General features: G+C 44.1%; 1 protein-coding gene across 3 annotated transcripts in view; it reads left to right on the top strand.

Annotated features, from left to right (window-relative positions):
* Window positions 1-13498, top strand: part of MYOF (myoferlin) — a 158085-nt gene that overhangs the window by 112893 nt on the left and 31694 nt on the right. For all 3 annotated transcript variants that reach the window (XR_013449672.1, XM_078077354.1, XM_078077355.1), the window contains exons 29-37: window positions 448-593; window positions 2563-2736; window positions 3619-3727; window positions 5164-5241; window positions 7432-7613; window positions 7708-7866; window positions 7991-8089; window positions 9075-9236; window positions 11117-11282. Coding sequence is in view for 2 of the 3 variants with exons in the window: in XM_078077354.1 (XP_077933480.1) it covers window positions 448-593; window positions 2563-2736; window positions 3619-3727; window positions 5164-5241; window positions 7432-7613; window positions 7708-7866; window positions 7991-8089; window positions 9075-9236; window positions 11117-11282 (1275 nt within the window). In the remaining variant the exon portion in view is untranslated. The remainder of the gene's footprint in view (window positions 1-447; window positions 594-2562; window positions 2737-3618; window positions 3728-5163; window positions 5242-7431; window positions 7614-7707; window positions 7867-7990; window positions 8090-9074; window positions 9237-11116; window positions 11283-13498) is intronic.

The raw sequence follows: 13498 nt of genomic DNA on the forward strand, positions 1-13498 counted from the left end.
TTATCTTGATGAATTCTTTTTAAAAAAGTATACTTTACCTTTATGCTGGGGAAATTGGGCCATAGACAAGTTTACTAACCTGCAAGAAACTTTTTTAGTAAATAGCCAGTGTGTGGTGATGCTGGGATTTAAACCCTTCAGCCCTGTCCCCGGCTACCTCTTGCACTGTGCTTTATTCTTAGATGCACTTAATTACCATGAGTGAGGAGGGATGAAAGGAGAGGAGAACCCCGTGGCCGCAAAGGAGGCTTTTGAAGAGGGATCCAGGGAAACAGAGCTGTGTTCGGTTCGGCTGAATTGCAGCCAAGTGAAAGGAGCAGTGGAATTCACTGGCACAGGAGAGAATGCTGGGGGAGCAGAGACAGTGACTGGATGTTTCCTGCAAGTTTATCTGGCAATCTGGCAAATGCATCTCTTTGGGATAACCGTTTGCAAACTCTGTTCCAGGCTGGGAGTATGGAATTACCATTCCTCCTGATAATAAACCCAAATCCTGGGTTGCAGCAGAGAAAATGTATCATACTCATAGACGGCGAAGGCTGGTCCGAAAACGCAAGAAGGATTTAACACAAAGCACTTCAAGCACTGCAAGGGTAAGAGTTAGCTTGGGAGGGAGCTAGGCCAGGGGCCACACAGAATTCCCGTTCCTTGGCTATTTCTACAGAAACCATTCGCCAGTCAAGGGCGTAAGGCCCTCCCTGCTCAACGATTCTCAAAGCGCACTCCCCACCCCAACCAGCAACAACACGTTACCTGGGAATGTGTTAGAAATGCCTCACCCCAAACCCACTGATTTCAGAATTCCAGGGGTGGGGCCCAGCAATCTCTAACCAGGTCTTCCAGGTGATCTGAAGTAGGCTAAATGATAAGAACCACTACAGAGTAGTAATAGAAATTATTTTGGTATCATAACGAAGGAGTGGCAATAGTTCAGTACTTGGAATGAGATACACAAGGACTCAAATCTTGGCCTCATTTCCTTTCTCATCTGCAAAATGGGTACAGTACCATGCTTTTAATTAGGGTATTATAAGGCATACATGGAAGAATAAGTTAAGTGCAATAATAATACTCATAATAATAAGTGGAATATGTTGTGTGTCTTCTATAATGCCAAGTACTAAATGTGCATTATCTATAATCCACAAGATCCGCATTTTATCCTCATTTTATAGATAAATGACTCTGGGCCATATGTCTAGAAAGTGATTGAGCCAGTGTCTGAACCCAGACGAGGCTATTCCACAAAGTGCCTGACTCATAGCAGGTGCAATGAAGTTACTTTTTATTACAAGTAAGCTTCTTGGGCACAAAAATGGAACCATAGTCATCTTTGTATCCTTCTTGCTGGTTCAGAAACTTGTTCTTGATAAATAGTGGAGGAGAATCAATGAGCTGATGAATGAATATTTCTTATTCAACTCCCCCTATGCTGATGGAGTGAGAAGCTCCTAGAGGCACTTGACTCTCTCCTTCCACATGAGAGCACCAAGGTGATACTGAGCCACTCAGGTCAGAAGACTGGAAACTTGACCCAGTTCTCCCAAAAAGTATCATTGAGACTTTGATCATATTCCCTAACCTCCTCACGCCTGGCTGCCTGAAATATTTCAATGCTACTGTTAACACTACTAGAGGGTCAATTACAAGATTGTGCTTGACCTGGAATTATGTTTATTCAAAGTTGAAAAAAAATCCTGCAATGATAATAACCCACATAGAGCTCTTGTTTCTGAGATCATAGATATTATTTGGTATTATTTTGCATTTATCAAATCTAGTCATACTTTTAAGATATTTACATACAATTTCCATCGGTAAATGTCAGCTACATGAAGGCCAGGACCTGGTCTTATCTTGTTCTTCATTGCTTCCTCAGCTCTTAACACAATCCCTGTCATACAGTAGACACTCGTATTTGTTAAATTGCATAAAACATTGAAAACTGAAGACATTTATATATAAACAGTTTTTAGGATAAAAAGTCCTATCCTCAGAAGTTATTAGTTACTGCAGAAGTAATATCCTCTGCTCTATCACTTACTTACTAGTTATGCCAGTTACTAGCTTAAATGAGACATTTAAATCCTGGGGAGAGTGGTGTCATTTTTCCCCATATAAGGTAGAGATAACAGTGTTTTCCAAACTGTTTATAACAGTAATGATGTCTTACATGCTAATGAAGCGAGGAAATAGAAAGCAATTTGAGAAAGAATCCATTTTCCTTAAAAAAAAAAAAAATCCATTTTCCGTAACCCTCCCCAGGTCTGAATAAGGTCCCTCTCCTGAGGGTATAGGGCACCACCTTGGCAACATCTCGTTCCATGTCAGTTGCCTGATTATCTCTGCATATTTCTACAGTTCATCAGCTCTGCAAGGGCAGACAGCCTGCCTCCTTTGTTCTTTGTTGTATCACTGGCTCGTAACACAGTGCTTGGAACAGAGTAGATTTTCAGTACCTATTTGTTGATTGACCAAATAATCTGCTTTATCAATTAAGGGATATTGTTGTTATGATGATGATGATTATCATTAGCATTAAAAGTTTTACTTCTGGTCTAGGCCATGGAAGAATATGAAGACCGGGACGGCTGGGAATATGCTTCTTTAATTGGCTGGAAATTTCACTGGAAACAGCGCAGTTCAGATACCTTTCGCCGCAGACGCTGGAGAAGAAAAATGGCTCCTTCGGAAACACATGGTGCAGGTGCCATCTTTAAGCTTGAAGGCGCCCTCGTAAGTAGCAAGTGCTCAAAGCTCAAATAAGATTGGCATGGGGAGAGTAGATGAGTGTTGGGGGCTCCACTGATTCCACAGGGACCGCTCCAGCGCTGCAGGAGTGCAGATGATTTGGGAGAGAGCGACACAACCTAGGTGCTCACTAACTCTTGTTGCATGACTACACCATGACTATAGGAAAGGTTCTAAGAAGTTCTACCACAGACACACCTGTTTAATGTTTCCCCCAGCATTTTCCAGATATATCTGTTCTGAAACGCTTGCTGTGCGGACGCCTGTTAACATCGCAGGCACGGGTTCTTTGGATCGTACCTTGGAAACTATAACTGTTCAGCAAACCGAGAAAGTTAAATACACAGATGTGAGGGGGAGAAAAACAGAAGGATGGCTCACGGAATTAGAGAATAATTCCTATGGAAGCACAGTAAAGAAGGCAGGGAGGGGAAAAGCGCAAAGGTGGAAGGAATGCATACGAGAATGGCAGTGGTCCGTCTAAAACAACATGGTGGTCAGGAACCATTTCCAAACACAGCCTATTTTTATATTTCGGCACATTGACCCTGCTATGTTGCTTATTCTCATCCTCCTCCCACCCTTTTAATCCCCTTATTTATCCTTTATGCTTTTCCTCTTTTAAATTTTCAGCATCAGGGTTTGGTAAGCCTGGACTTGAGGCAAAAGACTGGCTTCAACTTCTTGCTCTGTCGCTTTCCAGCTAAGTGACCTTGGGCAAGACACTTGCTGTGCTGGGCTTTATTCGTCTTTAAAAATGGAGTGATTGGATGAGAAGAGTCCCTTTTAAAAGCCACCATTCCATTTCTTTGTAATTCTTGCCTCTTTGTTTTGAGGCATTGGTCATGGACTTTTCTGCCTCTTTAGGGTGCAGACACGACTGAGGACGGAGACGAGAAGAGCGGGGACAAACGGAAGTACAGCGCCACCACCGTGTTTGGGGCAAACACCCCCATCATTTCCTGTAACTTTGACAGTAAGTTTTAAATGGATTTGTACATTCCACCGTTATGACTTATCTCACGAAAACTCTCTGAATCACCGAATAGGATTAAAATGTCTTTATGCAAATGTGACTTCTATTTCGATGAAGAGGATTTTTTCAGATACACTTTTTTTTTTTTCTTTAGTTGTATTTAATATGCTGGAAATTTTAATGATTATAATTTTAATTTCTAACAGATATTTTTAGTGTACCTTATCACTTTTTGTCATTCTTTTTTTTTTAATTTTTTTATTGTTATGTTAATCCCCATACATTACATCATTAGTTTTAGATATAGTGTTCCATGATTCATTGTTTGTGCATAACACCCAGTGCTCCATGCAGAACGTGCCCTCCTCAATACCCATCACCAGGCTAACCCATCCTCCCGCCCCCTCAGATACACTTTTAAAAATCATATTTGGGGTGGAGGGTCGTCAGATCATTGACTTTGACATAGTCTGTCCAATATGTACTCATTCTATCTATTAAGCTCCCCAAAAGATTGTTTTAATTAAAAAAAAAAAAAAGAGGTTCAAAAAGTTAAGTAAAGGTTGGTTCCAATGATAATCTTTAGGAATTTTGGAATGAGGCAGACCTATTCTGTACTAATAATAGCAAATGCTTATGATAGGGCTTAGCATGTGCCAAGCACTGTGCATATATTAACTCATTTAATCTTCATAACCACCCTAGAAGGTGGTGTTATTGTTGTCCTCATCTTAGAGCACTATAGACAAGATTTCAAGTAGTCTGACTCCCAGAATAATGTGGGGGGGGGGTGGGAGCATATATACATTAATATAGGGGTAAGGAGTATAAAGATTCTGAACTATCAAAGGAGGAACTTTCCTAGATCTGGGGCTGAAATAGTATAGGAAGCCCTATTTCTATAACTCTTGGAAACCAAGTCTCATTGTCAAGGTCTGTGATGACAAGCAGTGGCCTAAATCCAGGTTTTACAACAGGAGTGATGTTCTCCTGAGTGATACACTTGCATTGAGCTTACTGTAGTATTTTTTTTTAAAGATTTTATTTATTTATTTGACAGAGAGAGAGATAGCGAGAGAGGGAACACAAGCAGGGGAAATGGGAGAGGGAGAAGCAGGCTTCTTGCCGAGCAGGGAGCCCAATGTGGGGCTCGATCCCAGGACCCTGGGATCATGACCTGAGCCGAAGGCAGAGGCTTAACGACTGAGCCACCCAGGCGCCCCTTACTGTAGTATTTTTAAAGTTAGTTTTATTTTATAGGAAACAGAACTACTTTGGGAGCACCTGTCATCACCATTATGTGTGCTCTTTATTGTGGAGAAGTAGATTTGAATGACCCATTTATCTGAAACATGAATTATCTCCAAATATTCCAGAAAATTTGCAGTTTACAGTGTTATGTTTCTTATGAGTAACCTCCATCCTGTTCTTTTTAGGAGTCTACATTTACCATCTGCGCTGCTATATCTATCAAGCCAGGAACCTCATGGCTCTAGACAAGGATAGTTTTTCAGGTAAAGGGACAAAAATCTCCATCTTACATGTTATTACATAGCTGGCTAGCTTGAGTCTACTTTTCATCAAGTGGATGTTTTTAGTAATGTCTCACAACAAAGAGGCTTTCCATATTGAAATGAGTTTGATTTGTGTGAAATAAACTGCACAGTCATTAAATAATCACTGAGTATGTTGAGTACTAGTGCTGGGTGCTAGAGATACACAGAAGTTACATGGTCTTTTAATACTAATAATAATCATTAATTGATTAAGTAGTAAAAAGCACCAAGAAGAAAAGCAATTTCTGCTCTTTGCTTATACACACAGCTCTCTCTATGTATACATATATACACTCTGGGCTCTTGGGCTGATCAGTAAGTTAAGATCCTTTATAAATATTTTTGTAGCTCTCTCAAGTTGACAGAAAGATCACAAGTTCGCCCATTTGCCTACAACACCAGGCTTGAGGCAGTGTGGAGTCCATTTTGACCTCTCTGTGGCCTGTTCCCCAAATTCCCTGCACCATAAAGCCATGAGACCCAGCTCGTTTCATGGCCTTTGGACTGGTTCTAAGGGGAAGGCTGTGGGCAGGGCTGGGGAAAAGGCCAGGGGTCCGCTGCTGAGGATCTGTGCTGTTGCTGGTGAGATCATGAATGGTTCAGGGGCCATCTGGGTGACTTGGGGAGATTTCCACTTTAGGACTTGAAGGCCAGCAGAGCTTTGATGGAAACAACTCTTAAAGCAGTTGCCTGACGCTCTGGAATGCTCACATCACTCATGAGGTGTGTTCCAACACTCATGTAACCAACATTTGTGAATGGTTTCCTTTTCTTACAGATTAGAGCAGATTCAAAGTCATCCCCATAATACGCATCTCCAAATGGGGTTTGAAGACGTTTTTGAATATTCACCACCAGGGGGCACTCAATCATTGAAAGTCAAAGTTAGACTCTTAATCCTAATTCCTGACTAAAATTGCATAAAACTCAAGCAGATTCCTTGCCGTTTGAGATATAAGATAACTGATTGGGGCCATGGCTGTTGTAAATAATGCTGCAGGGAACATGGGAGCACAGATAGCTCTTTGAGATAATTATTTCATTTGCTTTGAGTAAGTACCCAGAAGTGGGATTGCTGGATCATATGATAGTGCTGTTTTTAATTTCTTGGGGAACTTCCATACTGTTTTCCACTGTGGCTCCAGCTGTCTGCATTCCCACCAACGGCGCACAAGCGTTCCCTTTTCTTCCCATCCTCGCCAACACTGGTTATCTCCTGTCTTTTTGACACTAGACATCCTAACGGGTGTGAGGTGATATCTCATTCTGGCTTTGATTTGCATTCCCCAGAGGATTAGTGATGTTGGACACCTTTTCATGTACCTTCTGGCCATTCGTATGTCTTCTTCAGAGAAACATCTCTTCGGGTCCTTTGCCCATTTTTTAATTGGGTTATTTGGGCTTTTTGCTATTTTTGTATGAGTCCCTTGCATATTTTGGATATTAACTGCTTATCAGATATGTGGTTTGCAAATATTTTCTCCCATTCCATGGGTTTCCATTTTGTTGATTGTTTCCTTTGCTGTGCAGAAGCTTTTTAGTTTGATGTAGCTTCACTTGTTTATTTTTGCTTCTGTTGCCTGTGTTTTTGGTGTCAAATCCCAAAAAATCATTGCCAAGACTAATGTCAAGAAGCTCACCCCTTATCTATTCTTCTAGGAGTCTTACGGTCTTGGGTCTTATGTTCAAGTATTTAGTCTATTTTGAGTTGATTTCTGTGTATGACGTAAAACAGGGCTCCAGCTTCATTCTTCTGCATGTGGCTGTCCAGTTTTCCCAGCACCATTTATCAAAGAGACTATCCTTTCTTCATTGTGCATTCTTGGCACCTGTGTTGAAAATTAATTGATCGCCTATGCATGCATTTATTTCTGGGTTCTGTATTCTGTTCTATTGGTCCATGTGTCCGTTTTTATGCTAATACCATACTGTTTTGATTACTATAGTTTTGTAATATAGTTTGAAACCAGCAAGTGTGATGCCTCCAGCTTTGTTCTTTCTCAAGAAGGCTTTGGCAGTCTCTCTCCCAGGGGGTGGTGAGGGTCTGTGGTCAGTGCAACTCGAAGAAGAGCATGCGATTGAAATGAGGGGGCCTGGGGAGCTAGACATTAGCCATGGCCTCACAGTTACTCTCTTTTTCTGTTTTAGATCCATATGCTCATGTCTCTTTCCTCCATCGAAGCAAAACCACTGAGATCATCCACTCAACTCTGAATCCCACATGGGACCAGACCATTATATTTGATGAAATTGAAATCTATGGGGAGCCCCAGACGGTTCTACAGAACCCGCCCCAAGTTATCATCGAACTTTTTGACAATGACCAAGTGGTAGGTAATTTAGAATTTCTAAGACGGCTTGGGGGAATGATGGAGGTGTATAGGGATATTTGTTGGGGAATTTAAGGACTGCTTGTTTCTCTAGGGCAAAGATGAATTTTTAGGACGAAGCACGTGCTCTCCTCTGGTAAAACTAAACTCAGAAACAGATGTCACACCCAAACTTCTCTGGCACCCCGTAATGAACGGAGGCAAATCCTGTGGGGATGTCCTTGTAACTGCAGAACTGATTCTGAGGCACAAGGTACTTACTGAGTTCTCACGCATATATTCTTTCCTAGTAGCTGCTTAAAACACTTGCTAATAATCCGCGACACCATTTTCTTGAACTAAGGAGAGGCAGTTACGTGTCCATGTTTGTTTTACAGGATGGCTCCAACCTTCCCATCCTTCCCTCACAAAGGGCGCCAAATCTGTACATGGTCCCCCAGGGGATCAGGCCTGTGGTTCAGCTCACTGCTATTGAGGTAGGCAGCTCCCTAAGTTTTATTGATCAAGTCAAATGACATAGCTACACAACTGGACTCTCTCGTAGGAAATGGAATCTTGCTACATATTCTCTTGCTGTCTCCAACTTCCTATAGAATTTGTCCAAAAATTTGAAATATGCATGGAAGCAGAAAGCTTGTCGAAATAAGAACAGGTCACCTCCAGTGTTACTGAGGGAATCTAGAGTTCTCACTTATGAGGAGCCAGGAGATTTCTGAGTTTCCCATGTCAACCGGAGAGCTGGGAGAGGGAAGGCAGACTGCGAGCAGCGTGTGTGTGTGTGCATGTGTGTGCGCGCATGCGTGTGTGTGTGTACGCGCGCATGTGTGTGTGTGTGTGCGTGCGTGTGCATGCAGAGAGCAGGGGACCCAAAAGGGGGGCTGAGGTGGAGAGAGGATGGGAGCAATGGGAAATGGTGACATGCCAGACCATCAGAGCAGACACAGGCTGCGGGAGCTCACGGGTAGCTTCATGGACAGCGTCTGGTCCACTCTCAAGGTCTCCCCCTTGTCCAGTCAAGCAGCTGTTACCTTGAGATTTCCCTTCTCAGGCTGTCTTGTTCAGAGTTCCCAAAGACCAAAGCAGATGGCTTTAAACAACACTGTGTTAAGGAGTTTACGCTTGATCCTCAGAATGACCCTGTGATTTGTTTGCAGACGAGACGGTCGTGTTTGCGGACGAGACCTAGAGAGGTTCCAAACTTGCCAGGGTTCACGGCCAGGATTTGATTCCTGCACCCTTCACTGCTCTGCTTTTTAGCAGCTCAGGCAGAAAAAAAGGGGCAAAACTGCTTTCTCTGCATGACCTACAGGCTTTCTAGGATAATAGTCTCAGAGATTTTAGGCAAATCTACACAAGTCAATCTTAAAGAATTTACTAGTTATTAAGGAAGAATTTTTCCTTTTGAATATTATTTGTAATATACTGAGTTTTCCTCCTCTCTCCTTATATTGTTTTCTTTAGATTCTAGCTTGGGGCTTAAGAAACATGAAAAACTACCAGATGGCCTCCATCGCCTCCCCCAGCCTTGTCGTGGAGTGTGGAGGGGAAAGGGTAGAATCAGTGGTGATCAAAAACCTTAAGAAGACGCCCAACTTCCCGAGTTCTGTTCTCTTCATGAAAGTGGTACAGTATTAAGACTGTAATAACACATGTGTGTTGAGTAGCTGAATTGTACTCGAAATATGAATATATAAAGATTGCATCCCCCGCACCCCACACATATAGAGTTTATGTATTTCCAAACTCTGACAGCAACTAGAAAAACCCTGCCTTGAATTCAGCTTGCCAGTGACGTTTCTCCCTTAGATTCTCACACTGTAGTAATGGTTTCTTAAAGCTTCACACATCCCCAGTGATACAGAAATATTTGTGAAAAATACTTACTTTTTTCTCAAATGAACTTTCCATCTATTCAGTTCTCGGGGACAGGCTTTTGGTCTCTGCCCTGGAGGGCGGAACACTGACCCTCAGTCCTGCCCCTGCAGGTATATGTGGACCAGAAGCCTCCAGATAGGGACTGGCTGGCTGGGGAAGGGGCAGCTGCAGGGCCCATTTGAGGTGGTGGGGCCCGGGACAGGCCCCACCTCCAGTGGAGGGCACCCACTTGGTGCCATGGAAGTCACCCCCTGGTTGTTAGGAAGGGACAGCGTCACATCCGGCTCACGGTCATCTGTCATAGACCCCATAGGACTTTGCAGCAAGAAGAGGTCACCCTGTCCTTCCGCTTTTTAAAGCAGTTTCATCCTTAGTGTTTTTAAAAAGAAAAGTCTTCCTTTCTCACTGTACTGAATAAAAGAGAAAATCAAGGCATTTCCTTGGCGTGATGAAGCAGAGGGCCCAGCACCTTCGCTTTCCTTTTCCCTCCCTAGTCATTTGGTGTTGCTCACACCCCCTTCTCAAACGCTAGGGTCGTGTGGTTTAAAGTCTGATCTTACAGATGTAGAAACTGAGGCCTAGAGAGGGGGACACCTTATCCAAGTCCCACAGTGAGTGTCAGGCCACACGCTCAGGGCTGCAGTGGTTATGTGGGAGGCGACACCGGGACAGCTCCGAGCCATTCCCGCCCCCTGCGTGTCGTGTTTGCTCTCGCCCAGCAGGGCAGGCGGCTTCACTCCTCATACGCCCACTTCGGAGGAAACCCAGAGGTTGAGTCATTTGTACCAGGGGATTAGCTGGCAAGTAGGAGGCCAGAATTTGGACTTCCGTTCCCCTCACTCCAAAGCCCGTGCTCTTCCCCCTACAATGCTGCAGATGGGGTGCCACCTGGACGCTCCAAGCCAGAATCCCGAAGTGATCGCCCCGGGCCACTCCACCCGTCCGTGCCCCCTACCCAGCCCCTCCCCCAGCCCCAAGTTCTAGTCTGAATCTAGTCCCAGCGGGAGTGAGGAGAGCCACTCCGCCAACCCCAACTTCTCCTCCTGTGCGAGGCCAGAGATGAAACATTCCCTGAACCCCATACCGGGTGCATCCTGGGACCAGCCCATGATTCCCGACTCAGACAGTGTCACCGAGGCCACCAAGTTCCATGTGGAGGAACAGGAGGAATCAGGGGAAAAGGAGCATTCTGTCTGGACACTGAACTTCCAAGGCTAAGAGATTCCCAAGCCACACAGTTCCCTTGGAGATTCAGTTTTATCTCGGTTACTTGTAAATTCTAACTCATCCTCACCGCAGGCTGACTCTGCATCCTTTTACAGAGCACAGCCAGGTCCTAAGGCACTAGGCTAAGCAGGTCACACACAGCAGTTAAACAACCCTCCTACTACGGAGGACGTAGCTGGGGCCTTGAAGAGTTGAGGTCCTGCAGCTCCCAGGGGCAGACCCAGGGTTTGACCCCAGGCAGGCTCGAGGCTCATGCCCTTAAGCATGACACTGCTTGCCTCGCATGCATTCCTGAACTACCTACTGTGAGTCCCCGGGGCTACACCAAATGGGCAAACAGAGTCTGGGTTGGTCCCTTTGGTCTCCTACGGAGGAGTGATGCCTGCTTCTGTGACCCCCAGTTCTTGCCCAAGGAGGACCTGTACATGCCCCCGCTGGTGATCAAGGTCATCGACCACAGGCAGTTCGGGCGGAAGCCCGTCGTTGGGCAGTGCACCATCGATCATCTGGACCGCTTTCGCTGTGACCCTTATGCGGGGAAGGCGGATCTTGTGCCGCAGCTAAAAGGTAAGATGCATGTCTATATACACCATTTGGGGCTTCTCATGTGTGATCTGATTTAATCTTTACCAACCTGCTCAAGATAAAAATAAGCATGCAGATGAGGAAACAGTTTGATTTACAGTGGGCTATGTAACTTTCCCAAGGTAATAGAGCTAGTACGTGGCAGAGGTAGGTTTGAATTCCCACCTTGTTTTCCTCTGTGGAGGAAAAACTGATACCTGCTGAGTTTAAATGACTTGCCTTAGGTCACATGATTAATAAGTAGATGATAGAGCAGGGCATAATACTTAGCTTAGGGCTCCAAAGAAATAATAGCTAATGGATAGCATTTTGTTATTGCCCGTTCAATAATGACTCGTTTTTAGCTTACTATGTGCAGGGTCCATGTTAGGGGCTGGGGACTGGGACACAACAGGGAACAAGGTCCTAGGGCCCTTCCTGGCTTCATGAGATTAGGCCCCATGGAGAATTGGCACACACTCATTCAGCAGATTGTTGGTGCCTCAAGACTGAAACAGATGTCTTCTGTTTAAGCAGCTGCACTGCTAACCAGTTCTATTTAATCTTCTAGAAGTTTTGGTATTGATTTTACAGAGCATCTGAAACTCATCTGTTATGTGGGTCTGAGTATCCTGTATCCTTGATTCAGAGAAGAGGAAAAAATAAAATCCACAATCACACGTGGACAAAAAAAAACCTACATGAGTTTACCCAGAAATTTCCCATGCAGAGCATTTTGTGTTTAATTGATAATACCTAAAATAGCGACATTTTTTATAACAACAAGGATTATTGTAACCACAGCATTGTTGTATTGGGGGCTACTAAATGGAGAGAAACAATTGTCCTAACATTTTTCCTAGTGCTTTCATGAGACAAAGTTCTTTGATACAAATGTGTGAAATCACAAATTCTGCAACCTTTCTCTGGCCTCCGAGTGTGGACCTGTTGGTGTCTATTGGTCAGGGGGCTGGGTAGGTTGGGCCTCAGGCAGAGGTCTCCTGGTTAGTGACTGTATGTAATTAATGTGAAGTGTGGTCAAGGTTTCAGAGAAGTCTTCAAAGAGGAAACTAATCCCTAAGGAGTATGGGGTGGGGAGAGCATAGTATTCCTAAGACCAGAATCTATTATTTTAGATCAATCTTGTTCTTTCTTAAAACCAATAATAGGGTATGAGTTGAGGAATGTATTTGGCTGGCTTAATGTTGGAAGCATATAGAATAACTTATTCCTCCTGTTCTTGAGGCTTTGTTGCCATGAGGCTGGTAAAGCAGAGAACTGGTAAAGAACTCGAATACAGTTTTGTTCCTGCTTGCCTGCCTGACTGGCTGTCATGTTCTGGGTTATGTGTGTGTCAGGAGTTTTGGGGGAGACTATCTTGGAAATGCAGAGTAGATATGGGGGTTCCACATGGGTGTGAAAAGACCTAGCATAGCAACTGGGCTATCATAGATGTTCAGTAAATGTCAGTCTCCCCAGCCTCCCCAGTATCCCCCTGATCATTTCCAACATTCACTGAGCATTTACTCTGCTCTGGGCTCCGGTGTGTTAAAACACAAGGTTTGGGGTCACACAGCCCTAGGTCACCTACTTCCACTTCCTAAGTGTTTAACCTGAAGCAAGTAACTTGCATTCTCTTAGCCTCAATTTGTTTTTTAGTCTTTATAATGGGGATAATGGTGCATATTCTGCAGGATTATTGAGGGATTAAATGAGATAAAGTATGTGAAAAGCTTAGCTCACTGCCTGGCACATGGTACCTACCTAAAAAATGTGTCTTCCCTCCCGTTTTATGTCCTGCATGGGTGGGTTAGACAAAAAGTTCTTTTGGCTTGGCAGTTCCTCTGTCTGGGTGCTGGCCTCCTGTTGAATGTCTGACTGCCCAGTGCCATCTTCCAGAAAGGGTAGACATACCCCTCACCCACACCCCTACCCCAGGTTGAGGCTTCGGTGGAAACAAAGTTGGTGAGCCCAGGGGCTACCCTTGAGCCCTTGCTCTAATCCCAAAACCCGGAGCCACAAATACAGTTGATCCTTGAACAAGGCGGGGATTAGGGGCGCTGACCCTCACGCAGTCAGAAATCCATGTACAGCTTTGAGTCCCCTAAAGCTTAACTACCACTAGCTTCCTGTTGACCAGAAGCCTTAAATACCAATAACATAAACAGTCCATCAACACATATTTTGTATGTTGTATGTATTATGTACTCTATTCTTAC

The sequence above is a fragment of the Halichoerus grypus genome, chromosome 7 (genome assembly GCF_964656455.1).
Source record: "Halichoerus grypus chromosome 7, mHalGry1.hap1.1, whole genome shotgun sequence".
NCBI classification, from domain to species: domain Eukaryota; kingdom Metazoa; phylum Chordata; class Mammalia; order Carnivora; family Phocidae; genus Halichoerus; species Halichoerus grypus.